General features: G+C 32.1%; 1 protein-coding gene across 2 annotated transcripts in view; it reads left to right on the forward strand.

The window, feature by feature from the left end:
- Positions 1 to 26,903, forward strand: part of LOC127729682 (uncharacterized) — a 39,953-nt gene extending 13,050 nt beyond the window's left edge. For both annotated transcript variants that reach the window (XM_052237531.1, XM_052237532.1), the window contains 10 exons: positions 4,815 to 4,845; positions 6,064 to 6,104; positions 7,841 to 7,917; positions 10,376 to 10,428; positions 13,169 to 13,280; positions 14,434 to 14,557; positions 16,323 to 16,387; positions 18,212 to 18,394; positions 19,046 to 19,154; positions 20,455 to 26,903. In XM_052237531.1, coding sequence (XP_052093491.1) covers positions 4,815 to 4,845; positions 6,064 to 6,104; positions 7,841 to 7,917; positions 10,376 to 10,428; positions 13,169 to 13,280; positions 14,434 to 14,557; positions 16,323 to 16,387; positions 18,212 to 18,394; positions 19,046 to 19,154; positions 20,455 to 21,090 — 1,431 coding nt within the window. In that variant the 3' untranslated portion in view covers positions 21,091 to 26,903. The remainder of the gene's footprint in view (positions 1 to 4,814; positions 4,846 to 6,063; positions 6,105 to 7,840; positions 7,918 to 10,375; positions 10,429 to 13,168; positions 13,281 to 14,433; positions 14,558 to 16,322; positions 16,388 to 18,211; positions 18,395 to 19,045; positions 19,155 to 20,454) is intronic.
- Positions 26,904 to 27,531: the final 628 nt, after the last annotated feature.

The following is a 27,531-nucleotide window of genomic DNA, read 5'->3' on the forward strand; positions in this document are numbered from 1 at the left end:
TTTTCATTATATGGTAATGATTGTTTTTTGGCTGCTTGACATCCAGTTGGAACTATTTATCCATATTTAGGATCAAAATAATGAGTGAGGTGAAATTTTCTTGCTTTGTACTAAAACAACATCCTGAGTAAGATAGTTATATTGCTATACATGTAGATCCCAATGTATTAAAATATTCCCTTAAAATACAAGTCACCACATTCACATGCATTATTCTGACTGAGCAAAATACTCTTTCCTTTTGCTCATAAAACCTGCAATGCATTAAAAACTCTTTAGCTTGATTAGAAGTGGTTGAACCAATTACACACCCCTAATTATTATGAGCATGCCAATCACAATACCACCACCTTGTTCTCGTTGGAACTCTTTAAATTCCCCCTAACAAAAGATTTTTGCTTGCATGCCAAAAGCTTAAGACTGACAAGGGGATGTCGGGTTTCATCAAAATCAAATACTTCTGTGATTTTTTAAAAAGTGCATGGGAATTTTCAGTTAATTTCATCCAAGATAGATAGGTCTATGCCTGTTGAACAAGGATCGGGGATGACAATGGTTCTAACAAATATTGATGTGATTGTGGTCATCTGACGAAAGATTTATAATTTTTGCCTCCTAGAACAGGTCATCAAGGGTAAAACAAACAAGAAGCATTCAGGATAACTGTGTGTTCAATAACTACTTGTCCATGGCAATGAGCCGACACAACTGCATGTTGGCCTCCCGATTTTTGACCTTTTATTTACAAATCTATTTATTACACATGCCTTTGAAACTATTGGAGCAATATATTCAACAGTAAAGCGTCTATTTGAACAAAAAATTCAAGGAGAAACTAATTTTGGAGCAGCATGCACACCAAAAATTTGTGGAAGTGGTAATTATATTTTATTATGCCCCGCCGTAACGGTGGGTGCATTAAGTTTTACCCATGTCTGTCTGTACGTATGTCCCAAAGTTGGTTTCCGTTCTCTAACTTTAGTTTGCCTCAACCAAATGTTTTGAAACTTATACACAATGCTTATATATTATTACCACTAAATACAGATCAAGTTTGAATTTTGGTTTTCGTCACTTTTACCGTTCTAGAGTTATGCCACTTTACAAATGGAAAAATTGCTGAATTTTTCATTTTTTTATGCCCCCACCGCCATAGTGGCGGGGGCATTAAGTTTGACCCTTGTCCGTCTGTACGTACGAACGTACGTCCCGATATTGGTTTCCGTTCTCTAACTTGAGTTTGCCTCAACCAAATGTTATGAAACTTATACACAATGCTTATTACCACAAAACACAGATCAAGTTTGAATTTTGGTGGCGTCACTTTAACCGTTCTAGAGTTATGCTCCTTTATAAATGGAAAAATTGCAAAATTTTTAGTTTCCGTTCTCTAACTTAAGTTTGCCTCAACCAAATGTTATGAAACTTATACACAATGCTTATTACCACAAAACACAGATCAAGTTTGAATTTTGTTGGCTTCACTTTAATTGTTCTAGAGTTATGCCCCTTTATAAATGGAAAAATTGCAAAATTTTTATTTTCTTCTAAATATCAAGTAATTTTTACAAAAATTTGAGTTATCTTCCTTTGTCCATGATTATAGTTGAATCAACTACAATCAATGCTTTATACAATGCAATGTTTAATTTTGACTTCCACTGATAAAACACATATCAAGTTGAATTTGGGTAGTGTCACTTTAACCATTATTGAGTTATGCCCCTTTATAAATTGAAAGATTGCAAAATTTTTAGTTTCCATTCTGTAACTTAAGTTTGCCCCAACCAAACATTATGAAACCTATACACAATATTCATTACCACAAAACTAAGATCAAGTACAAATTTTTTGTTTCCGTTTTCTAACTTTAGTTTGCCTCAACCAAATGTTATGAAACTTATACACAATGCTTGTTACTAGATAATACAGAGTAAGTACGAAATTTGGTGGTGACACTTTTACCATTCTTGAGTTATGTCCCTTTATAAACAGAAAAATTGCTGAATTTTTCGTTTCCGTTCTCTAACTTTAGTTTGTCTCAACCAAATGTTATAAAACTTATACAAAACCCTTCTAGAGTTAATCGTGTTTACAAATAGAAATATTGCTGAATTTTTAGTTTCTGTTCTCTACTTAAGTTAGCCTCAACCAAATGTTATGAGACTTACACACAATGCTTATTACCACAAAACTCAGATCAAGTTCAATTTGGGTAGCGTCACTTTTACCGTTCTTCAGTTATCAACTACAATCAATGCTTTATACAATGCAATGTTTAATTTTACCTTCCACTTATAAATTAAAGCAATTTTTACCCTTCATTTCTATAAATATTTTAAAGTCTTCTTTTAAAATTGGATACTTTCTTTGTGCTTAATGGTAGTTGAATCAACTACAACCAATGCTTTATACAATGCAATATTCAATTTTACTTCCTACTGATAAATTAAAGCAATCTTTACCATTCAGTGCTAACAAGTTCTACTTTTCTAGAGTTATGCCCATTTACAAATGAAAAAAATGCTGAATTTTTCATTTCCATTCTCTAACTTGAGTTTGTCTTAAATTAATGTAATGAAATGTATATATAATGCTTTTTACCACAAAACTCAGTTTAATTTGTTTCCATTCTCTAACTTTAGTTTGCCTCAACCAAATTTAATGAGACTTATACACAATGCTTATTACCACATAGTACAGATCAAGTTTGAAATTGGGTGTTGTCACTTTTACTGTTCTTTAGTTATGCCCCTTCATAAACATAAAAATTGCTGAATTTTCCGTTTCCGTTCTCTAACTTTAGTTTGAATCAACCAAATGTTATGAAACATATACACAATGCTTATTACCACTTAATACAGATCTAGTTAGAAATTGGGTGGTGTCACTTTTACTGTTCTTGAGTTATGCCCCTTTATAAACATAAAAATTGCTGAATTATTTGTTTCCGTTCTCTAACTTTAGTTTACCTCAACCAAATGTTATGAGACTTATACACAATGCTTATTATCACAAAACTCAGATCAAGTACAAATTTAGGTAGAGTAACTTTTACCGTTCTTCAGTTATGTCCTATTATATCTTTATATGATATGCAAGCGGGTGCATCATCTGTGTCCATGCAAGGACACAATCCACATTTATTTATTGAAAATCAATTTCTTCTAAACATGAACTAGAAATCAAATTGGTGTGGCCTAAATAAACAGTATTCATCCCAAAATTGGTTTCTGTTCTCTAATGTTTGCCTCAATCAAATGCTATGAAACTTATACACAATGCTTATTACCACAAAAAAAAAAAAAACAGATCCAGTTTGAATTTCTAGATCATAATTTTCTGATGTTGTACAGTGATTTTGTAACAGTTTTATGGAAAATTATGATCTGAAGAGGAAAATGAAAATTAGTGTAAACTGCTCTGTAATAGGAAAACATGGAATATGACATGGATGTACAGGAGATAAAAATCTCATTATTTATTATTGGTTGTACAGTACATTCCGGTTATTTGCATAGCCTATTTGTCAGACAAAATTATGCAATAAAGCGGAGTATGCTTATATCCGAAATGCCAAATTACGGAGTCAAACAACATCGATAGAACAGATCAGTAAAGGAAATCCCTGAAGAAAGATGAACGTCTATAATCCAATTACAACATATTGAATGTTGATTTATTCTAATAAAAGTTATATGTCTAGTGTCATACATGTTATTTTATTTTGTATTATTTCAATAAAGATTATAAACACATTTTGTTTTAGTTTATTTGCGTACCGACGTTTCCTTTACCAGTTTACCTGGGATACGAAAATAAATTCGTTCTAAAAATAGATTTGTTTCTATGACCCGTATGTTCAATGTACATTGTTACGCTTTGATTAAAATAAACTGTTTAACAAAACTACACAGTTTATAATCATTTTAACAATAGATGTGTACTAAACTGCCTTTGATATACAATATTTACAGCTTGCAGAGTGAAGTAACACTGTTTATTTGACTTCGATAGTTTCGTATATGCAAAGCAGTAAAGGGGCCCTGTACGGGTTATTTGCTGGACACGAGTGTTGAAAGTGAGAAAATATAATAATTAGAAATAAAAGCTCTTTTCAAAATATATTCAAATTAAATGATTGATGTATAAAATTCTTGAACCATATAAAAATGCCCTGTAATATTTAACATAAATGCAGATCACCCCAAGCCCAATTACGGGAGTTCACATTGGATAATGATCGATAATTAGCAGGCGTTATTGTTTTTGAATTTCACCCCAAATGTAATCTATTGACAGTGTTTGAAATCCAATCAATTATTTACACCTTTTTAGATAGAATGGTCAGTGCTTTTACAACAATTACCTGTTTGACATTTTTATGACCTCGAGGCTTAAAATAGAACATGGGAAACTTTACCTGTGTAGATATCGAGGTTTATTTTTAAATCAAATTCAATCATATAAACACGAAAGAAACTGTTTTAAAACTTTATTTGAATAACACAACAGTAAATATGAAATAATAATGAAAATAATGATGCATTCAAGAAAAATATACTCACCAACTTGCCGTTTCCGGTCAAAAAATTCGATAGATTTAACTAAGCATATCTAGATGGCGATAATTTTCTATGCAATAAACCGAAAGGCCACTTGTAGAGCTATGCATATAACCGGACAATTTAACATTAGATGAATGGGAAATGGTTTTGTGCAGGAGAAAACTATGCAATTAACCGAATTATGCTATTAAGCGGTATGCAATTAAGTGGAGTCGACTGTATAAATATAGATTTTGACTTTTTCAGAAAGGTGGTGCCTTGAAGAATGGACCAGATGGTAAGTCAGTTAGCCTCCTAGAATACCTGATCTGAAAGACAATCTGCCTGACTTATATTATGATTATATGTAGTAATATGATAATTTCTTTCATGCTTGTTCAGACTCCTTGCTAAATTCTGTATGACCAAACCAAAATTTGCGTGACATGTTAGACCTTTTGAATTCTCTGATTATAGGTCAGCGGTAAGGACAGGCACAGAAATACTGTAAATAATAAATTATTATGATACGGCATGCATTTAACTGGGTTTTCCACTCCAATCCTGTTAGGGTTGTTCCATTCAAACATACATAGTACTCAGGGAAGGCAGTAGATGGGCTAACTACCAATTGTGGCACATCTAGAATCTCACTGATATTTTCATTGTTCTCGACACGCACCCTTAGTTGTGATTTCAAAATGCCTCTAGGTGCAATGTACATTTTTATAGAACAATCCTTAGGGAGTTTCCATAAAAACACATGGGACCCAGGGAAGGCATTTTTGAATCTCCACTATGGGTGGGAGACAAGAAGAGTAAACATATAATTAAAATTCAAAGTTTTCTTCTTTAGGTTGTTACTTCATTTTGAAAATGTCTTCCCTGGGTATCATGTATGTTTAGGGGGCCTCAGTGGCCGAGTGGTCTAAGTAGTTACTACTGTAGTCACTAGCCAGTCAACACTGAGGTTGTGAGTTCGAACCCCGCTCATGCGGGTGCACTCGACTCCAATCTTAATTGACTAGGATTGTCAGTTTTCCTATCGTAGGTCAGTGGTTTTCTCCGGGCACTCAGGCTTCCTCCACCAATAAAAACTGGCCGCCACGAAATAGCCCAAAAGCGGTGCTTAAAAGTGGCGTTAAAACACAATAAATCAAAATCAAATCATGTATGTTTAAATGGAACAGCCCTTATTGATTTGGGGTTGTACTGTTTGTATGCAGAATGCCACCTCCATCTTGCTTTCATACAATGTGAAAGTTTTCAATAGCACCATGTAGTATATGTTTTAGCCAATAACTTAAAACAGAAGGTTTGAAATGAGGCCCCCCTAAAATTATAAACAAAATGAGCAAGTTAGAATTAATCAAATTTACATTGAATGTGCAAAACTGCATATTCTAAGAAAAGAAGGAAAAAACAGAGAAGGTACAAAATAATGTCATGACTATTAGAACAATCTGTACAAATATTGCTTTTTAATTTTATGTTAAATATTCTTTTTTTTTTCCAGCAAAAGCATTACAAAAAATGAAGCAAACATTCCCATATGATGTAAGTAATAAAGGACAGAATATACTATGTGTATATAAAAAGATAACATCATTTTGTGTGGAATTTTAATGATTGGACAAAAAAAAAAATCCAAAATAAAACATCCTTCATTTTCTTCTTAGTCAGTAGTGCTTTAAATTTGTTCTTAAAAGGAAGTTAGAAATGTTTACAAATTGACTGATTCTTTAAAGAATATAATTATCCTCTTAGATTTAATTGCATTTAAATTTTGTTTGTATTGATAAAGACAGTTTGTCTTATTTTTATTTATGAATGCTTGAAATAACTAAATGAGTATATATTATTAAATCATTATTGAACATTATTGATGTTATTGATGTTATTGATGTTATTGAACATCAGTTGTTCAACCTGTTAGTCAAATGCGTTTTGTTAAAATAGACTTTTTCACTTTTTTTGGTCTTTTGGAAATTGTTGTTTGTGCTGTATTTAGACCCCTCTACCAAGAAATTTGTTTTACATGCACACGTATAAAAATTGCGGTTTTTATCCAACGCAATCATAGGTTTGAACGTTGTTTTCAATTTAGACTTTTTATATTTTTTCGTTTGGGCTTGTATTATATTTTCCTTCGGGTTTATATGATCAGTTCATCCTATTTCGACTCTTTAAAATTCAAGAGTCTATCCTAAATTGAGGTAAATTATATGGCCTTCCAAATACCGTTTCGATCCCTAACATCACTGAAGAGACATTTATTGTCGAAATCCGGATATGGTGTACAAATTTTTGCACCTCATGTTTGTGGTATACCATCTTTTCCACTAGTTTATTGTTTTCTGTTTGGTATTTAATTAATATTAAGATCCATTTTGTAAGATCTGGTGATCAATTTATTTGGCAATCGCCAATGGCAGTCAGCAGGGTTTAAGAACATCAGTTGTTCGACCTGTTAGTCAAATGCGTTTTGTTAAAATAGACTTTTTCACTTTTTTTGGTCTTTTGGAAATTGTTGTTTGTGCTGTATTTGGCCCCCACTACCAAGAAATTTGTTTTACATGCACATGTATAAAAATTGCGGTTTTTATCCAGCGCAATCATAGGTTTGAACGTTGTTTTCAATTTAGACTTTTTATTATTAAAATGGTATATTATAGATAGAAAACATACATAAATCTCATTGATATTGCTGAAATAGACAACAATGTAGGTAAATTTATGATTGAAAGGTATTTCAATCACATATAAGCATTCCCTAACAGATTCAGGATATGCCTTTTCTCATGCAAAGAAAGAAAAACCATTACCCTGATGATTTTTAACCTTCTGATCTTTTTAGCTATGACAATGTCCTTGAAAATAATCTGGTAAAAATGATATGGTGTATTAATTCATGTAAGGCATAAAATCAATTATAAAAACTAAGCAAAATGCAAGGCAAAGGACAACACTTTTATTGCTTGAAATCAACATGGAACATAACCTCACACCTCATTGCAAGGTTTAGATGACCCTAGCTCTGCTCTGAGCAGAAATCTCGGTTAAAGGTTGATAGTTATGCTACATCTTTTCAAACAGGAGCTAGGATATATAATATACTGATTCTAATTTGTCTAGTGGGTAACGAATTTCACAGAAAAAATTAAAAGTTTGAAAATAGATTAATATGCATATTTATTAATATAAATGTTTATTTTTTTTATAAATAATCAGTTGTTTGTTACTGGTGAAGTAAATGTATATATTTGTAAATAATAAATTGTTTATTTTTCCAGATAAACAAGTTAACTTGGGATGCTCAGCACAAGACGAATGTTGAACAGTGTTACTGTTATTGTGGAGGCCCAGGAAGGTATAAATTTACTGACTTATAGAAAAGTCATAGGATTCAAACATCTGTATGTTAAATACTTGTAACAATACACAGGAAATTAATTTGTGTTACTGATGACAAAATGGAGGTCAAGTTGGATATTGCTGTCGAGTAGTTATGGTCCTTGATTAATTGCAAAATTGTACTTTTATTTCGTGGGAGTGCAATAATTTATGAACCGATTAACCAATGCTTTTCACATTTTAATATGTTTGTATTGATGACAAATTTGAGACCAAGTTCAAAATTGATGATTTTTACTTTTGCCATTCAGGAGTAACGGTCCTTCACAGGGCTTCCAAAATTTCCTGACGACAGCCGGACATTTTTCAAAGAAATATTTTTGACGGTCAATGATCAGCTGGATACTTAAATGTAACTGAGAGGATGCATAAATTGATATATGTGTCTAAATAATTAGTAGTGTTATATGCAATAAAATTATTTATAACTGTTTTGTTTTCTTCATTCTAAAAATAAATAAAATATTATCCTCGGTATTGTGTCATTTTTCTGTGTATCGTAATACAGTAACCATCATTGCATCAATCAGCTTCAGTACCTGACTGTTCTCATGTTTTTGTTTCTGTTTATATAATCTATCTTCTCTCTGTGAGTACTTAACACTTTGTAAATTAAGGCCATCTTATTTGAAACTGTTGATGTTGGCTTTAATTGCAGTACAACTTGATCATCAATACACGTGATACTTTTCTTTTTGTGTATTGATTACCTGACCACGTGACTTTTACAACTGATGCGGTATTTATAGATAACATTGAGGAGGCCCGATGAAGGATATTGTTTTAAACCGTGTAAAATCTACTGAACAGTGATAACATTTTTCTTTGTACAATTTCCCAACCTGATTTAGAAAATAAGGAATAAATAAAAACATACTCAGTTGATAAATAATTTAATGAATAACAACATGATATTTTATGTAAGCATATAACAACAATAAAATGTCAGAAGAGCACAATGCTGACAAACACACGCAATAAATATTACAATGAGCACATTGAAAAGAAGCACAGATCACAGCACAAGATTAGAGTTCATTTAGTCTAATTAAAGATTTTACATTCATGAGCTTGCTAAATGCATTGTTCTGATAAACATGGCGGTTACGAACGGATTGCCATTTGCGGATAGCAGGAACAGGGTCAAAGTCTTTAACATCTACACCTACTAAGCTTATCCTCATAAGTTGATCTAAAGCGTCAATACCTAGACTACACCTTAGTCGATCATAATTCCCACGGCGGGACTTAACTTTACGTCGGACATCACCTCTTTCTCTATAACATCGGAAATTGTCTGAATAAATTCGGAGCAGGCATTGTTCTCTTGATATAATTTAGAAGTGATCACGGCACCATTAACTTAGTTAAATCATTTATTGACTGAAATTTGTCCATTGGTTTTTCCTATATATTTTAGTAAATTTTCCCCTTGAGAGTACCCCAGTATTTAACACGATGTACAGTGTTAAATAAAATAATATATATCATACTTATTCATTTATAAATATCCTTATTTGAAGAATAACTTTTAAATATCAGGATACTTTTAAAACTGAATGCTCATTTAAAATAATATCTATAAAGCGTAATTAAATAGGATGTTGTTCCATACACGCTTACATGTTTGACCTCGTTTACCGGATTACCTTTATGTACATTGTTATGCATCATTAATTATATTGATAAAGATAAGCTAAGGACACCTCATCAAAGGTAACAAACCTGTAATCAGTGAATGATTTATGGCTTCAATATAACTTATTCAAGGGATAATTGTTTGACAGCTTGTTGTTATTTAAATAAAAGAAAACGTGTTTTTTCTACTTTTTATTGATGTACACAAGCTAAAGACCAAGCCGTACATTTATGTACCCAGAGGATTAGACTAACTGAGACACTTCAAAGTATCTGAAATATGCTGCTTCTGTTTTATTAAACCCAATTATGACCGAAATATCTTTGTGAAATAGATTGCCACAATTATAAACTAAAATGCCCAAACGGACATGCCCAAAGCCCCAAACGGACATTTTTATCGATCGATAGTTGGTAAAAATTGAAATGACCGTTTTCATCAAAATGTGGCACACCAATTCTATTTGACCGTTTGAGGCTGAGAGCAGCCGGTCTTTTTATGAAAGTTTCGGTCAAGTCCGGAATATATGACCGTTTTGGAAGCCCTGGTCCTTCATTGATTGGAAATGGTATTTTTTAAGTATTTCCTATGCAATAAGTGAGAACCTTTCAACGAATGCTTTTCAATTTGTTATATGTAGGTCAAGTTTGATATTAAAAAAAATCACTTTTGTTGTTTAAGAGTTTTGATCCTTAAGTGCTTTTTGACAGCGTCTTGTTACTTTAAAAGTATATCACACTGTTTGATTCCCTGATTTATTTAAATTTCTTTACAGCTGGTTCTTGAAGATGTTACAATGCTGTAGGTGTAGACAATGGTTTCATGAAGGTATGTGACAATATACTGTAAGAGACATACAATTCCAATATTAACAGGCATCTGGCAAGGTGAACAGAGTTATTCCATAGCCTCATCAAATACAGTTTGTGCCAATGAATCATTTTTATACGACCGCAAAAAAATATTTTGTGGTCGTATATTGGTATGACGTTGGCGTCGGCGTCGTCGTCCGAAGACACATTGGTTTTCGCACTCTAACTTTAGTTTAAGTGAATGGATCTCTATGAAATTTTACCATAAGGTTCAATACCACAAAAGGAAGGTTGGGATTGATTTGGGGGGTTATGGTACCAACAGTAAAGGAAAAAGGGGCCAAAAATAAGCATTTTTGTAACTTCCAGACATAACTTACGTGTTAGTGTATGGATCTCTCTGACATTGTACCACAAGGTTCCATATCACAAAAGGAATGCTGGGATTGATTTTGGGGGTAATTGCCTCAAAATTTTAGGAATTAGGGGCCAAAAAAGGGGCAAAAAACAAGCATTTTTTTAGTTTCATGACAATAACTTGTGTGTAAGTGTATGGATCTTTCTGAAATTGTACTACAAGGTTCCATATCACAAAGGGAAAGCTGGGTTTGAGTTTGGGGGTAATTGCCCTAAACGTTTAGGAATTTGGGGCCAAAAAACACATTTTTCTAGTTTCCAGACAATAACTTGTGTTCAAGTGTATGGATCTCTCTGAAATTGTACTGCAAGGTACCATACCACAAAGGGAAGGTGAGGATTAAGTTTGGGGGTGATGAATCATAAGGGGGTTCAAAAAATTTGGGGGGGGGATTTTTTTTTTTTTTTTCTTTTAAAATTTTCCATTTTAAGTTGGTTATTTCTGATTTATATTTAAAATCAAATAATAATGATATGGTAGGAGATACACACCAAACAGGATGTGTAAATTATTATATAATAAGTATTGTGCAATAGCAAGAAATTTTCAATTGCACAGTATTGCACAATAGCAAGAAATCTTCAATTGCACAGTATTGTGCAATAGCAAGAAATCTTCAATTGCACAGTATTGCGCAATAGCAAGAAACATCCAATAGCACAATATTGTGCAATAGCAAGAAATTGTCAATTGTACAGTATTGCGCAATAGCAAGAAATATTTAATTGCACAGTATTGTGCAAAAGAAGATACTTCGTATAAATTGCTTATTTCTTGACCAATTTCAATGGGGTTTTATTCTTGAATTCTTGGGGTTTTTTAATATGCTGAATCTAACCATGTATTTAGTTTTTGGATTTTGGGCCCCGTTTTTAAATTGGTCCACATTGAGGTCTAAATGGTCCAAAATTATACTTTGTTTGATTTCATCAAAAATTGAATTATTGGGTTTTTTTTATATGCCGAATCTAACCGTGTATTTAGATTCTTAATTTGTGGTTCGGTTTTCAAATTGGTCTACATTAAGGTCCAAAGGGTCCAAAATTAAACTTAGTTTGATTTTAACAAAAATTGAAATCTTAGGGTTCTTTGATATGCTGAATCTAAACATGTTTTAGATATTTGATTATGGGCCCAGTTTTCAAGTTGGTCCAAATCGGGGTCCAAAATTAAGCTTTGTTTGATTTCAACAAAAATTGAATATATGGGGTTCTTTGATATGCTGAATCTAACCATGTATTTAGATTTTTGATTTTTGGGCCCCGTTATAAACTTTGTCCACATTGAGATCAAAAGGGTCCAAAATTAAACTTTGTTTGATTTCATCAAAAATTGAATTCTTGGGGTTCTTTGATATGCTGAATCTAACCATGTATTTAGATTTTGCATATTGGACCATAATAGGTGAATGTCCAATTTAAAATTTTTAAGTTCTTAGACCACATTCATTCTGTGTTGGAAACCTATGCTGTGTCAAATATTTAATCACAATCCAAATGCAAAGCTGTATCAAGCTTGAATGTTGTGTCCATACTTGCCCCAACTGTTCAGGGTTAGACCTCTGCGGTCGTATCAAGCTGTGCCCTGCGGAGCATTTTATTGGTGTTTAATACAGAATATACATTTTGTTTCTTGATGCATGGTTTGGAAAGGTCATGGGTATCATAAAAAGTCATTGAATTTAACATTTGCAAAAGTATGTCTTAAAAAGTCATGGATTATTGAAATTTGCAGAAAATCTTGGAAATGTTTAAAAAAAACTTCATAAGAAAATAAGTCTTTTCAAACAGCTTTTCATGAAATTTTTGGAGGGAGTGACACTATGATATGTTAAATGAAATGTATTTGATGATGACTGTTTTTGAAATGTATTTTATACAAAGTTGTGCATGGCAGGACAAAAATTTTATTAGGAAAAAGTTGTATGACCCTGCCATTGATGATATTAAGTTTTCACTTAAGTTTTAGAAAGTTGCAGCCTTCCAGGAATAAGATTTGTTTCATTTTCTATTAAAAAAAATAAAGTTTGAGGATGGATTCAAATTCCTAAAGATAGTGTTTAAGAAATGTGTAACCTGTAAATTAAGATAAAAAGATATTGAGAAATATACATGTAGACTGTAGTGGGCTACATAAATGTTAGTTTTAAGGTGTGTAATGAAATTCACAGGATGTTCATGTTTTCTTTTTGTAAAGTTGTATGATCTTATTTTGTAAGTCTGAATACAATGTAATGTTAGCCTTCTAATTATTTGTAGCCTTTTTAATATGTTTTTTTTTTTTTTAAATATATATTGTATTGATGGTGTTAATTTTATTTATTTACTTATTTTTGTAGCCTGTATACAATGTTTAGAATATCCTCTGATGAATGGTGACAGATTTTATTTATTTGTTTGTTCCCACTGTAACATGGGACCAGAATACATCAAAAGACTAGATTTAAAATGGTAAGTGGGGTGAATAAATCAGGATACTGTATTTAACCCTCATTTAGTGTAATGATTACCCCGGTATTTTGTTCCATATGATAATGCAATTGATCCATCCATGTGCCTTGTATAAAGCATTATCACACTCTTGATGGATTTAAAAAAAAATTCATTGGTGAGGTTTTAATTTATATCAAAAATGTCTCCGTCGTGTTCAAAAGCCAGTGCCGATTAAAAATGATTGCCTTGTAAGCACTTTCACCCTTGCAAAATACCGAAAGTGAAATATTTTAAAAAATGTGTTAATCCATCATAATAACTTGAAAACAAATGACAAAATTGGGGTCCTAGCAGAAAGAAACATTCCTTGCTAAAGTAGTCTATGGCAAAAAAATGGGGAAAAAAATCGGAGTTTCAAAAATGTTTGACGTCAGAATTATTCTTTTATTAATGTTTTTTTTTTTTTAACCTTGCTGGACTTTGGACTTTGTTAACTTGTGTGAGTCAGTGCCAAAAGTTAATCCCACTTCACCATAAAAAAGACTTATTTTTGCAATTTCTAGGTCTAAATTTTTGTTTCTTCAGTCATGAAAGTACACAGAATTCCATAGATAAAAAAAATAGCTTACACTTGTGGCAGAAGTTTACTAAATGAAATAATAAGTGTCTTACACCTCCGCCTGGAAACTTTGGAACTAACTGGTAGGCACAAAAACTGAAATGGCCTCTAACATGTCAAATGACAAGAATTATGTCCCTCCAACACTGTTATGGCTATCCCATCTACAATTCTCATCAGAATTTTATAATTAATTGATGTCAAAGATTAGCATTATCTCAGACATCAGGACCAATCCATTCTTTTTTGGAGGGATTATGTCTTTTGAAATATAAATGATATATTACATCAGCAATATCATGGATGAATTTAAAAACCAGGGTCATTTCATTATTTTTGGGAACTTATGCCCTTTGGTATTGTAAATAATATTTAAAATCAACATTTTAAGCTCTCTTACAATATCAAACAAATCTTCACAAAATGTGTTTTGATTTAAGAAATGTCACTACTTAAAATGAAGTACATAGTAATTGAAGTTTGTAGTAAACTTGCCTTTGATGTTCCTGATATCGAATATTATGCTTCATGCTTGTTTTTGACTATTTATAGGGTGGATGTAGTACATTTAACTCTGTACAACCTGACAATAGAAGGCCGATGGAACAAATTCTTTGATGTTGATACCATTGTAGATTTCATCACCAGTAATTTAGAAAATCTACAAGTAAATTCTGTAAGTGCATACTAAATATTTATGTTGAAATATACATTAGAGGCGAAAGCTACTAAATGGATATTAAAACTATAAGTCAAAACCAAACTGACTATGCCATGGCATAAAAGAAAAACAATCAAAAGACAAACAATGGTATTCAAAGCACAACACAGAAAACTAAAGACTGAACAACACGAACCCCACCAAAAACTGTCACATACAAAAAAATGTTGATTTTCTTTTTATGGAGTTTCAGCATGAATTTTTCATCCTTTTTACTCGCAACAAAATTCAGGAATCCCCATGATACAAAAGTATCTGCTTCTTTTATGTTCTTGTAGCAAGAATATTTCACTTTTCATAGTTGCATTCAAATTGTACATTTGTAAATTTTTGTCCCCCGCGCAACGCGTTGTGGGGGACATGGAAATACTGGTCGTCCGTGTGTCTGTCCGTCCGATCTTGTAAGCACTCTCACAGGTACAATTTTTTCCAGATTTTTATAAAACTTATACTATAGATTAATATCAGCAATATCTCAGACAAGTTCTATAATGGTGGCCGATCGACTTTTTATGCCCCCGCTGTAGCGGTGGGGGCAATAAGTTCAGTCCGCCCGTACGTCCCAAAGTTGGTTTTCGTTCTCTAACTTAAGTTTGCCTCAACCAAATGTTATGAAACTTATATACACAATACTTATTACTACAAAACTCAGATCAATAACAAATTTGGGTATCGTCACTTTTACTGTTCTTCAGTTATGTCCCTTTATAACTTTATATGATAGGCAAGCGGGGGCATCATCTGTGTCCCATGGACACATTCCCCATTTATTTTAAAAGAGTAATGCCCCTGGGAAATATTAATTTTATGGAAAATGTCCTCGTTAGCGCTCTCACAGGTACAATTCTTGCCAGATTTTTATAAAACTTATACTATAGGTTAATATCGGGTAATATCTCGGACAAGTTCTATAATGGTGGCCGATCGACTTTTTTTAAAAGAGTATGCCCCTTGGAAATATTTAATTTATGGAAAATGGCCTCGTTAGCGCTCTCACTGGTACAATTTGCCAGATTTTTATAAAACTTATACTTTAGGTTGATATCAGCAATGTCCTGCACAAGTTCTATAATGGTGGCCGATTGACTTTTTTAAAAAGAGTTATGCCCCTTGGAAATATAAAATATGTGCAACGCGGGGGACATTTGAACTCTGTTCTTTTATTGATATGATGATGGCAATGGTTGCTCCTTGATTTTTTCAAAATTTAAAAAAAAATGTTCAACTTTCTTTTCAATACATGATTATTTCAAGAACATTTAAAAAAAACAATTGATTCCAGTAAACCTTTAAATTAAATTCATGAATAATGAAAAAGTGAAACAATTACATATGTACTATATGTGGCAGCTAGGACCCATTCTAATAAGGAACAAATGTTATAATTAGAGGAAGTTTCATTCTTATATCTGTGATTCCAATTTTAATTTTATGAATGAACTGCTCTGGGGTCATTCAGCAGAAAACTGATCATGGGACTTTGTAAAGTCAAATTTTCAGGGAAAAAGCACCAGTTGGAATATTATGTATACCAAACTTTAGAATTCTATGATGACTTGCATATTAACTCAGTGTGTTCTTTTCTGTGACTATAAGGAAATAATATGAAACTACAAATTAATTATTATGCTCGCCATTTCTTCTGAAAATGCCTGTTATTGTTTGTGGAAACTAATGATTTACTATGATGCCCTTTTATAAATTCTTCACTCACTTTCAGTTGTCAGCTGACAAAGACAGTATACGAGAAAAAGTTGTTAACTCATTGAATGGATATAAATCTAGGTAAGTGAATAAATACAAGTACCAGGTTACCCCCAAAGAAACCCCGCTATCCATCTTTTTGTGGACCTAAAATATCTGAAATTTCTCTTTTTGAAACAAACATGCTGTGTTAGTGCTGGAAAGTAAGCAAATGGAAATGTAATGTGAAGTATAAGATGTCATGCTCTTTTAACACTGGAAGTCATTTTATATTTGTCAATATTTTACACCTAGCTTAAACTCTGTATACAGATATATACAAATTAAATGCCTACCCTTATTTAAATAAACATAAAGTATGACATGAAAGAATTATTATATCCCCGCTTTAAAAAAGTGGGGGTATACTGTTATACCTCTGTCTGTCCATCTGTCAGTCCATCCATCCATCTGTCAGTCCGTCCCATGAATATTTTTCGTTGCATCTTTCAAAGGAACTACATTACAAGGATTTCTGAATTTGGTTTCAGGGTTTATATGAGTCGGCTATACCGTGTGATGCGTTTTCAGATTAATCACTCAACAACTTCCTGTTTACCTTATACTTTTAGCGAGTGGGGGTATCATTAGTGAGCAGTAGCTCACATATTCACTTGTTTCTAAAATAATGAATGACTTAAGAGTTACTGGTTATGAACTGGTACTGTTTTGTCATTTAAGCAATTTTAAAATTCAGATCAGTTCTCTGACTTTCAATATGTTTTTAGCTCACCTGGCCCGAAGGGCCAAGTGAGCTTTTCTCATCACTTGGCGTCCGTCGTTGTCCGTCGTCGTTAGCTTTTTACAAAAATCTTCTCCTCTGAAACCACTGGGCCAAATTTAACCAAACTTGGCCACAATCATCATTAGGGTATCTAGTTTAAAAAAATGTGTCTGATGACCCTGCCAACCAACCAAGATGGCCGCCATGGCTAAAAATAGAACATAGGGGTAAAATGTAAATTTTGGCTTGTATCTCTGAAACCAAAGCATTAAGAGTAAATCTGACATAGGGTAAAACTGATTATCAGGTCAAGATCTATCTGCCCTGAAATTTTCAGACAAATCTGACATTGTGTTGTTGGGTTGCTGCCCCTGAATTTGTAATTTTAAGGAAATTTTGCAGTTTTTGGTTATTATCATGAATATTATTATAGATAGAGATAAACTGTAAACAGCAATAATGTTCAGCAAAGTAAGATCTACAAATAAGTTGTCATGACCAAAATTGTCAGTCGACCCCTTTAGGAGTTATTGCCCTTAATAGTCAATTTTTAACAATTTTTTGTAAATTTTTGTAATCTTTTACAAAAATCTTCTTCTCTGAAACTACTGAGACAAATTAATTGAACCATACTTGGCCATAATCATTATAAGGGTATCTAGTTTAAAAAAAATTGTCCGATGACCCTGCCTTCCAACCATCATGGCCGACTTGGTTAAAAATAGAACATAGGGGTAAAATGCAGTTTTTGGTTTATATCTCTGAAACTTAAGCATTTAGAGCAAATCTGACAGGTGGCAAAAATGTTCATCAGATTTAGATGTATCTGCCCTGAAATTTTCAGACGAATCCGACAATCCGTTGTTTGGTTGCTGCCCCTGAGTTAGTAATTTTACAAAAATTTTGCAGTTTTTTGTTATTATCTTAGATATCATTATAATATCTAATATCTAATACTATTAATTATGATTTTAACCTTATTTTACATGATTTCCAAAGCATCAGTAAATACAGGTGAGCGACACAGGCTCTTGAGAGCCTCTAGTTTGGGACCATCTGAATTGAGTTTTGATGCCTTGGATGATGAAGATTTCTAAGTCAACTATGTTGTTCAATTCTCCACATTATGATTTATTTTACAGATTCACAAATCAGAAGGAGAACAGAAAGAAGCCTATGGGTAAACCCTGCTTTGGTCTACGAGTGAGGATACCACCACCTGCACCTATGGTCATGTTGCCCCACACAGGTCAGGTCAATCACGAAGTAATGATGTCCTACAAAGAAAAAGGCAAAAACTTTAAATGTTTTATGCCGTCACAGTGGTAAGATTTATAAAAGGAAAATAGATGATTGAACAATATGTTTTTAGCGTAAACTTTCATTCTGTAAGAGTAGATTGATTGATTGGTGTTTAACGCCACTTTCAACACTATTGTGCTATTTCGTAGTGGTCAGTTTTTATTGGTGAAGGAAGCCGGATAGAACCACGACCTTAAGTAGGAAAACTGACAATCCTAGTCAAATAAGATTGGAGTCGAGTGCACCTGCCACGTGCGGAATTCGAACTCACAACCTCAGTGTTGCTTGGCTAGTGATGCAGTAGTTCGACTTCTTAGACCACTCGGCCACCGAGGCCCCTTGTAAGAGTAGAGAGGAATCAAAAATAATCAACTGATATTGTTATATTGAATGGATAAGAGCAAAAACACATTAATTAAGTGAAAATGTTTAATTGTTAAAGAATAATTACACACACAAAAAATATTAAGTAAGAGGAGGGGGGTCCATTCCCTACGTTCCTCTGGATTATCTATGTTTATAATAAATGATCTCCTAATAATTAAGATTGTATACACATTTGATGTGTGCACTCAACAAAAGTCGTGGTTTTGGGAAATGTTTGAAATCCATTCATACTTTTCCACATCCATGTAAATGAAATAGCCTTTATTAAATATTTCCCAAATTTTCAGTACATCACCAGTATGCTTGCCATGGCAGAGCAAACAGAAAGGATTAGAAATAGATGTTTCCATAGCATTCAAGTCTGACAAAGTACGCAGGAATCTTCTTCAGAATGCAGTAAGTGCTTGTATTTTGAAATTCTACATGAAGTTGTTACACTTATTCAGTGTCCACCAGATCTGATGTCAGCTATAGTAATATTATTTCAAAACACCAATCCATTTCCTATTTGTGTTATAATATTTTTTACGCTAACATGATTACATCGTCATGATGTACCTGAAAAATAATTGAAGAAATCACCTAACCATTTCATATAGCAGTAATCAGGGCTAGTAACATCTCGGAATTAGGTTAAGCTCATTTATTGCAGAATTCGAAGCTTCAATGAATATACATTTATTGTCTACTGGAAAATATTGGGAATTGGGATATTTTTTGCCGAGTATCAGATTTACCAGAGTCAACTGTATAATAGAAAAATACTCAATAAAATATGAAAATATATATTACAACACAAATGTGACATAATATAAAACTCAAGAAAGTGTTTTCTGACGGCGTCCAGCTGCAGTGACATTTTAAGATTTCTTCTGTTTCATGTATTAAACTCAAATTTGCTTGGATCAATTTACGTAAAACTTTATACTACTTTTTATACTCCCGTTTACGGGACTTAGTTTTGGTATAATGTTGTCTGTCTCTCCGTCCGCCGTCAGTATGTCGGACAATAACTCAATAACACTTCAACTAATTTTCATGAAACTTTGGTGAATTGTTTATATCTATTGAGGTAAGCTCCGTTTCGATTTTTCAGGAGAAAAAATCACCAGGGCCCAGTATCAAAGGTCCCTAAATTTTAGCTGAAAATATCCATAGTGCTGATGTTAATCTTTCTTATTTTGACTGGTTTGGCCTCATACGGAAAAAGTTTGTTTTTCACCTTTTATTCAAAGTGACTTTTAGAGGCTCAGAAGGGGAAATTATAAAAAACATTGAAAAGAAAATTGAAAAAGTGACATATTTACTTAAAGCACAAGTAAATATTTCGTACATCTTCAAGCATGTACAAAAACTACTTGTATAAGTTGTATTCTTGACTGATCAGGTTAAAAAACAATTGTTTTGTATACCTTTCTTTACATAATGAGAGGAAATGTAGTTAAATAATATATTATCCATTATTTTTGGCAACATACTTTTACTGTGGATTCATTTATTTTTGTGGACATTTAATTTCATGGTTTAGGCAAAGTCTACATGCAAGCCTATAGAAATTTTGCATTTTTTGTAACATTTATATTAGTGGTTAATCTATATTCACGAAAACTGGTATCTAACGAATAATAATAAATCTTTCATGCATACTATAAATACCCAAATTGTTTTTCATTAATGTTTTTTCTTCTTCTTTCAGTCTGGAAATCAAGAGTATAAAGGTTATGACAGTGAAAACTCTGTTCCTACAGACATGGTAGTCAATCAGCATTCTTTAGAGGCACTTATACCTCCGCCCAAAAACTTTGAAGGTTTTAATCATCCATTTAAACATTTCTTTGAACAAGAAGAAGAGCTTGCACATCATAAACGAAAAAATGAAATTATTAATTATTTGTTTATGGAATATGAGAGTGATATTGTGTCTCAGAGTTCAGTTGAGTCAGCTGTTTCATCTGTTAAAGATGATCCAACCAAGGCTATACCTACTCCGCCACCATCGATCACCTCAGGGAATTCTAAAGTAGAGATAAAGAATATTATAAAGTCTCGTGGACGTAAACGTAAAGCTGCAGACACACCCACAGAGCCAATGCGGCAGAGTAAGCGGAAACGAGTTACTACATCATACTTTAATGTTCTAGATGTACAAACAATAGAAAGTGTAAAATCTAAGCCTGTAAATATGGCTCAGATTAGAAATAATATGTGTCAGTACTTTGGGGCAGCTGATCGTCTCAGAAAAGGGGAGAAATACAATGTGTTTGGTAAACATGTCACTAATGATGGGAAAACAAAGTATTTAATTCAGTGGGAGGGTTTACAGACCAAATGATGAAACTTATGCTAAAATGTACATTGAATGGATATATATTTGTCATTACTTTTTGGCAAATAATAGTTGCATGAAATTTGCAGATTTGGTAGGGGAAAAAAGGATTTAAGTAGCTTGAAGTAACATGGTTTAAACTTAAGGGTGACTGTTTCAAAATATATATAAAATATCATTATTTAGATTTGTGAACTGCACAAACTGATTAAAGCAGATTATAAATTCTTAAATGAATTGCAAATACTTTAAGGATATATATATCTCGACTGCACTTTTTGTAATGCTATTTTGAATTTTTTTAATACGAACACAACTTATTTGTTATAGATAGGATGAGAAGAAAGACAAAATAAATAAATTATTTTTGAATTCTTCAAAATAATTTTCAATGATTTCAAAGTACATGTGTAATTTTTATTAAAAATATTGTGTATTAAGAAATGCCTTTTGAAAACTGCATCAGTGAAGCCATTTATAATTTAATATTGTCTATTTCACATTATGTTTTGTTTAATTATTATTCAGAAGGTCACTTTTATTACATGTTTTTGATAATACTTAGTTAACATTGTCAACATCCAAGACGTAACACCGTTTTGCCATTATTAGCCGTTATTTTCCATTATATTTATATATTTTCATGATCATTCATATTTAAAAACTTTTACAAGTATCATTCTTCAAAAAGGATGATTTACTGCCATTTGAAAGTTTGAAAGGAAAACCTGTATTGTAATTCCCATTTCACACGAAATTTATAGTGAAATTGAAAACTTTATGAAAAATGAAATTACCATGATCAATTCCTGAGGAATTATCAGTTTTAAGGCATTAAAATTATTGCAGTTTTAAACTGTTTTATTCCACAAATTTTTCTTTAACAAAAACAGGTACGAATTATCTTCCAATTAATAATGATTCTGACATTAGATCCCAAACAAATAACCAAATTAGTGTGGAAAATATCCAGACCTTTGTATGAAAACCCTTTGAGCCAACTATTTAAAAATATGAAATATGTCAGACTAAATGTTTTAAAAAATAGGAAACATAATTGTCTCCCTTATTCATGCAAATTTGTTCTTTATTTTAAATGTCAGCAACTTGGAAAAGGCAGCCAATTTTTTTTACACATTCTCTACTGTCTTGATACTATATCATATTATGTGGGTCAATCCAGGGAACAGGATGATTTTATATCCTGAATAAAATTTGAGAGTGTTAATGTAATATAAAATATGTAAATTATTGTTCATATGTACAGTTTGTTTGTTTTACTGAAAAATCCTCCCTGATCAAAAATATGCCAGATACTTACTTGTGTACATTCATAGATTTGAATATGTAATTGATTTATTTTAATACTTGACTTAATATTTATGCAAATATGTTTAGCATTTAAAAACTTAAAAACCATGGAGGTAAAAAAAAAATATACCGAAATTGAAACATTTGTGTCACTTTTACAGATATCTGAAATTTTACAATTTGTTGGAATACATAACATTTGAAGTAAAAGCTATTTCCAAAAAGTAGAGGGAAAACGAAACACCAAGTCTCTATAATGTTTTCCACTGTTATATTTAGGTAAAGCTTAGTATGAACAATACTACCAAAGGCACTACAATAAGTTTTTTAATGTATTTTTTCTTGCGAGAGCACAAAAAATAAAACCAATTTCACATACTTGTCTCATTATGAAAGAAAATTGCACTTAACGAGAATGATGTAAATCCAAAATTTGAAATGTATCACTATGAATGCTATGTTTTAGTTGATATAACCTTATAGAGGGTTGGGATTACAACCGAGTAAGCACTGTGGTGATAAATTTTTGATGATTCTTGATTTTTGTACATGATATAAGTTTCACCTGGCATGTTTTCGATCTGGCTATCAGTCTCTGGGAACCCAAATGTGTTCACTGTGTATAAATGTAAATTATTTTTGTACAGCACTGTTTGAAAAATTATATAACATCTATATCATGAACAAATGTGATGAATGGTTGCTATGGTAATACATTTATTTTTGTGTATATTTTAGTTTTAGTGCTACCAAACTTTCTGTCGCAAATCTAAATAGAAATTAAGATTTTTATAATCAGTTTGAAATAGGAAGTTGTTATTTGAGTAAGGATATTAAATTTGGTGATTTTAAAATTATTTGATGTGGAAATGACAGCTAGTTTGTGTTTAATGTTTATTTCTTTAAATAGTATATATGTATTGTTGCCTTAAATCATTTTTTTAGAGTCTAAATGTACTGAATATTTTTGGGGCTGATCGTTTTAAATAGAAAGATAATTGTTTGTTTATACGTTATAGTGGAATAACTGTTGTTGATAGTCTAAAAGTTTAAAAGCTTTTGTGATAAGGTGATAATGTACAAGTTATTATTAGATTTTCACAGCAATTTTTGTGAGCTATGTTTGGCATGTAGAATGTTAAAGGAGAACAAAACATTGAGAAAATGACGTGTATAAAAGACAAATGTAGAAGGCAAATCTAGAAGAAACATTACTGAACAGTAATGAGTATATAGTCTTGGTAATCTCTTTTTTATATTTATATTTTTGGCTATTTAAGTCTTGATCATTCAGGTGAAATAAATTAAGTAATGGTCATGTTAAAGTTTAGAATTTTATGCATTATATCCTTGCAGAAGTAGATTGTTGATTAATTTCTGTTCAAACATAGTCTTAATACCGGTTTATAAAAAAAAAATATTGTTTGATTTTTAAAAGGAAGTAAAAAAAATACAGGTTTTGAAAGTGTGATTCAAAATATAGAAATAGCTATATTTGATATGTGTGAATTTAAGAGAAGTTATAGTCTTGTTACATTTCAGAACTTTATACATTATTGCAGAATAACATCCTTCTGAAGTTAATTGTTGAGTTATTTCTGTTCAAATGAAGTTCATGAGATTTCAGAATTTATAGAACTGAAAATGGAAGTAAAAATAAGCAATTAGAAATTTAGGAAATAGAACTCACCAGTTGGAAAATGCATTAACTAACGCCTGTACTGGCTTTGGTTTAAGAATACTATTTGTCTGTGAGCCTGTAAAAGTTGGGGTTTAAGAATACTATTTGTCTGTGGGCCTGTACAAGTTTGGGTTTAAGAATACTATTTGTCTGTTGGCCTGTACAAGTTTTGGTTTAAGAATACTATTTGTCTGCGGGCCTGTACAAGTTTGGGTTTAAGAATACTATTTGTCTGCGGGCCTGTACAAGTTTGGGTTTAAGAATACTATTTGTCTGTGGGCAAGTACAAGTTTTGGTTTAAGAATACTATTTGTCTGTGGGCAAGTACAAGTTTTGGTTTAAGAATACTATTTGTCTGCGGGCATGTACTTGTTTGGGTAAAGAATACTTTTTGTCTGTTGGCCTGTACAAGTTTGGGTTTAAGAATACTTTTTGTCTGTTGGCCTGTACAAGTTTGAGTTTAAGAATACTATTTGTCTGTGCGGGCCAGTACAAGTTTGGGTTTAAGAATACTATTTGTCTGTTGGCCTGTACAAGTTTGGGTTTAAGAATACTTTTTGTCTGTGGGCATGTACAAGTTTGGATTTAAGAATACTATTTGTCTGTTGGCCTGTACAAGTTTGGGTTTAAGAATACTTTTTGTCTGTGGGCATGTACAAGTTTGGATTTAAGAATACTATTTGTCTGTGGGCCTGTACAAGTTTGGATTTAAGAATACTTTTTGTCTGTGGGCCTGTACAAGTTTGGGTTTAAGAATACTATTTGTCTGTGGGCATGTACATGTTTAAGCTTAAGAACACTATTTGTCTCTGGGTATATTTTCCTGATTTAATGTTTTGTACAGTTGAAAAGAGTTTATCTAATTTTTTGCTTTATACTAAAACTCTTTGTAATTCCTATGCAACAAAAAGTATTGTGATTGGGGCAGCATTTACAGATTTCTGAGACACCATGAATAAGTGTAAGTTACCTTTTTGATAAATGTTCCATGATTGAAAATAATTGCTTTTAATTGAGCTTTTGCCATTCTTTTATGTCCATCGTCCAGTATAAACCAGTGAAACCACTGGACCAATTTCAAACAAACATGGGCTGAATGATTCTTAGGTTATATAGTATAATGTTTGTGTTATTTACTCTTGTCCCTCAAGAAACATTACTGCAATGACTATAAAATAGAACGCAAGTGTAAAGTGCAGTTTTTGGCGTATCTCTCAAAAACTAGAACAGATAAAGCAAAGCTGTGTTGGGTAAAATGATAAGAATATTGGGATTTATCTGCCATGAAATTTTCAGACCAATCCGACAACTCTTTTTGGAGTTATTGCCCCTGAATTAATAAGTTTTATGAAACTATTCTGTGTTTGGTTATTATCTTGAAAACTATTAGGCAAAATTGTTCAGCAAGTTAAGATGTACAAATAGGTGAAACTGATCGAAATTGTAAATTGATGCTTTGTAGGGAGTTATTACCCTAGAAAGACAATTTTTATTAAATTTTCAAGTGTTTTTTCAGAAATGATTTTTTTCACCATGTGAGCCTCTTGTGGTTACGTCATGGCTGTAGACAGAGATGAAAATTTGTATTTCTGGTTTTAATTGTATATTAAAAAAATTGTTCTCATATCATTTTAAATATTTAACTCTGAACAGACTTATATTATCTTCTGTTTGCCACTCTGTATTCTTACTTTACCAATGTTTTATAGATGTACATATTATGTTTTAATTATTGTAAAAAGATGTATCTTTTAAAAGTATTTCTTTGACCTTGTTATTTTAGACCTGTTAGAGTTGGTTATATTTCATTTACCAGAACTATTTAAACATTCATGCTTCCCACAGATTCATTACAGGTAAAGATGGGTCAACTTGTAAAAAAAAATAGTCTCATATTGGGATTGTTGAAGGGCCAAAAGATTGAATTCTAAACAAATCCATGAATCTATTTGATATCATGATTCATATATATATTCTTATACTTATGACATAATATGAAAAGAATAAAAAGAATTTCCAAAAACAGAGGCGGATTAAGGGGGCCCCTTATGCAGCTTCATATATGATAAATGCATAGACTTAATAATGATGAATATCAAACCCCCCCTTTTCCCCTTTTTTAAAATCCTGGAACAGACCACACAAACCCCTGGCTCCTTGAAGAAAACATGTACAAACAAAACATACAAGATAGTCTGACTTGGTTTTGGTACATGCACAAAATGTTGGGTTAAACTAGTTTTTGTGTATGTACAAATGGACCTGCTTTCTACAGGACACTTGCCAAGGTAGTCACAGGTGCTGACTGAATACTGACACCAGGCAGAAAAAAAGAACATTTTATATGTTGGAATGATTTTAATGAAGAGGAATTGACATGTTTTTATTAGTTTAGATGATTTTGTTTCAAACCAAAATCACACCTTTATACAACAAAAGGCTCTAGTTTATATGACCAGCATTTTCAATCGCTCAGTTGTGGCCCATTTTAATAAAGAATGGATATTTGATCAACATTTGAATGCAAATAATTTTCTTGTCATGTCATCTGTGGGTATCATGTCTGTTGAAATAAAACATGCCTGAAGAATTATCAAATTGATTATTGTATCAAATTTCCTTGTTTCTATGGAATGTCCTTTGCTCACAAACAGAACAGAAGTTTGAATTCAAGTTCTTATGTTATTCAAATAATGGTAGTATTCATGTATTGTTCTTTGACTATATAGAAACTCATTTTCATAATGAAAAAAAAGATATTTTAAGACATATATATTAAACTTGTATAACGAATTATTTTCAATAAATTGAATTGAAAATAAAGAAATATTTTATGTTATTTGTTTGCTCAAGTCACCAATATGAGCAGAATATTCATTTTTCAAGTGCTCCTGATCAGTTTATTTTTGTGGAGCCTGTGATTGGACAGAAGCTTGTTTATGACCAAAAAGCAGTATCAAGAGCAAAATTTTGAAAATATTTATTTTCATTGTCTCGCCTTGACGGAGTCAAAAAGCTAGACATAGGTATGCTGTTTCCGGCAACGGTGGCGTCAACAATGTATTAGTTTGTGATTAGGTCTAGTTCATGGTGAACCACTAGTGGTAGGTCAATGATATTTGGTATGCAGTTGTATTAACATTGGCACATCTCATTACCATGGAGATTGTTTGGTCCCGCCCCCTCAGTCAAGGTCTATTGACTTTGAAACTTTGCTTAGTTTCATGGATTAGTTTGTGATTAGGTCAGTTTATGGGGAACCACTAGTTGTAGGTCAATGATATTTGGTATGCAGTTGTATAAGCATTGGCATATCTCATTTTCATGGAGATTATTTGGCCCCATCCCCTCATTCATGGTCTATTGACTTTGAAACTTTTGCTTAGTTTTCATGTATTAGTTTGTTATTAGGTCAGTTTAAGGGGAACTGTTAGTGGTAGGTCAATGATAATTGG

The sequence above is a fragment of the Mytilus californianus genome, unplaced genomic scaffold, assembly GCF_021869535.1.
Source record: "Mytilus californianus isolate M0D057914Y unplaced genomic scaffold, xbMytCali1.0.p SCAF_2, whole genome shotgun sequence".
Lineage (NCBI taxonomy): Eukaryota > Metazoa > Mollusca > Bivalvia > Mytilida > Mytilidae > Mytilus > Mytilus californianus.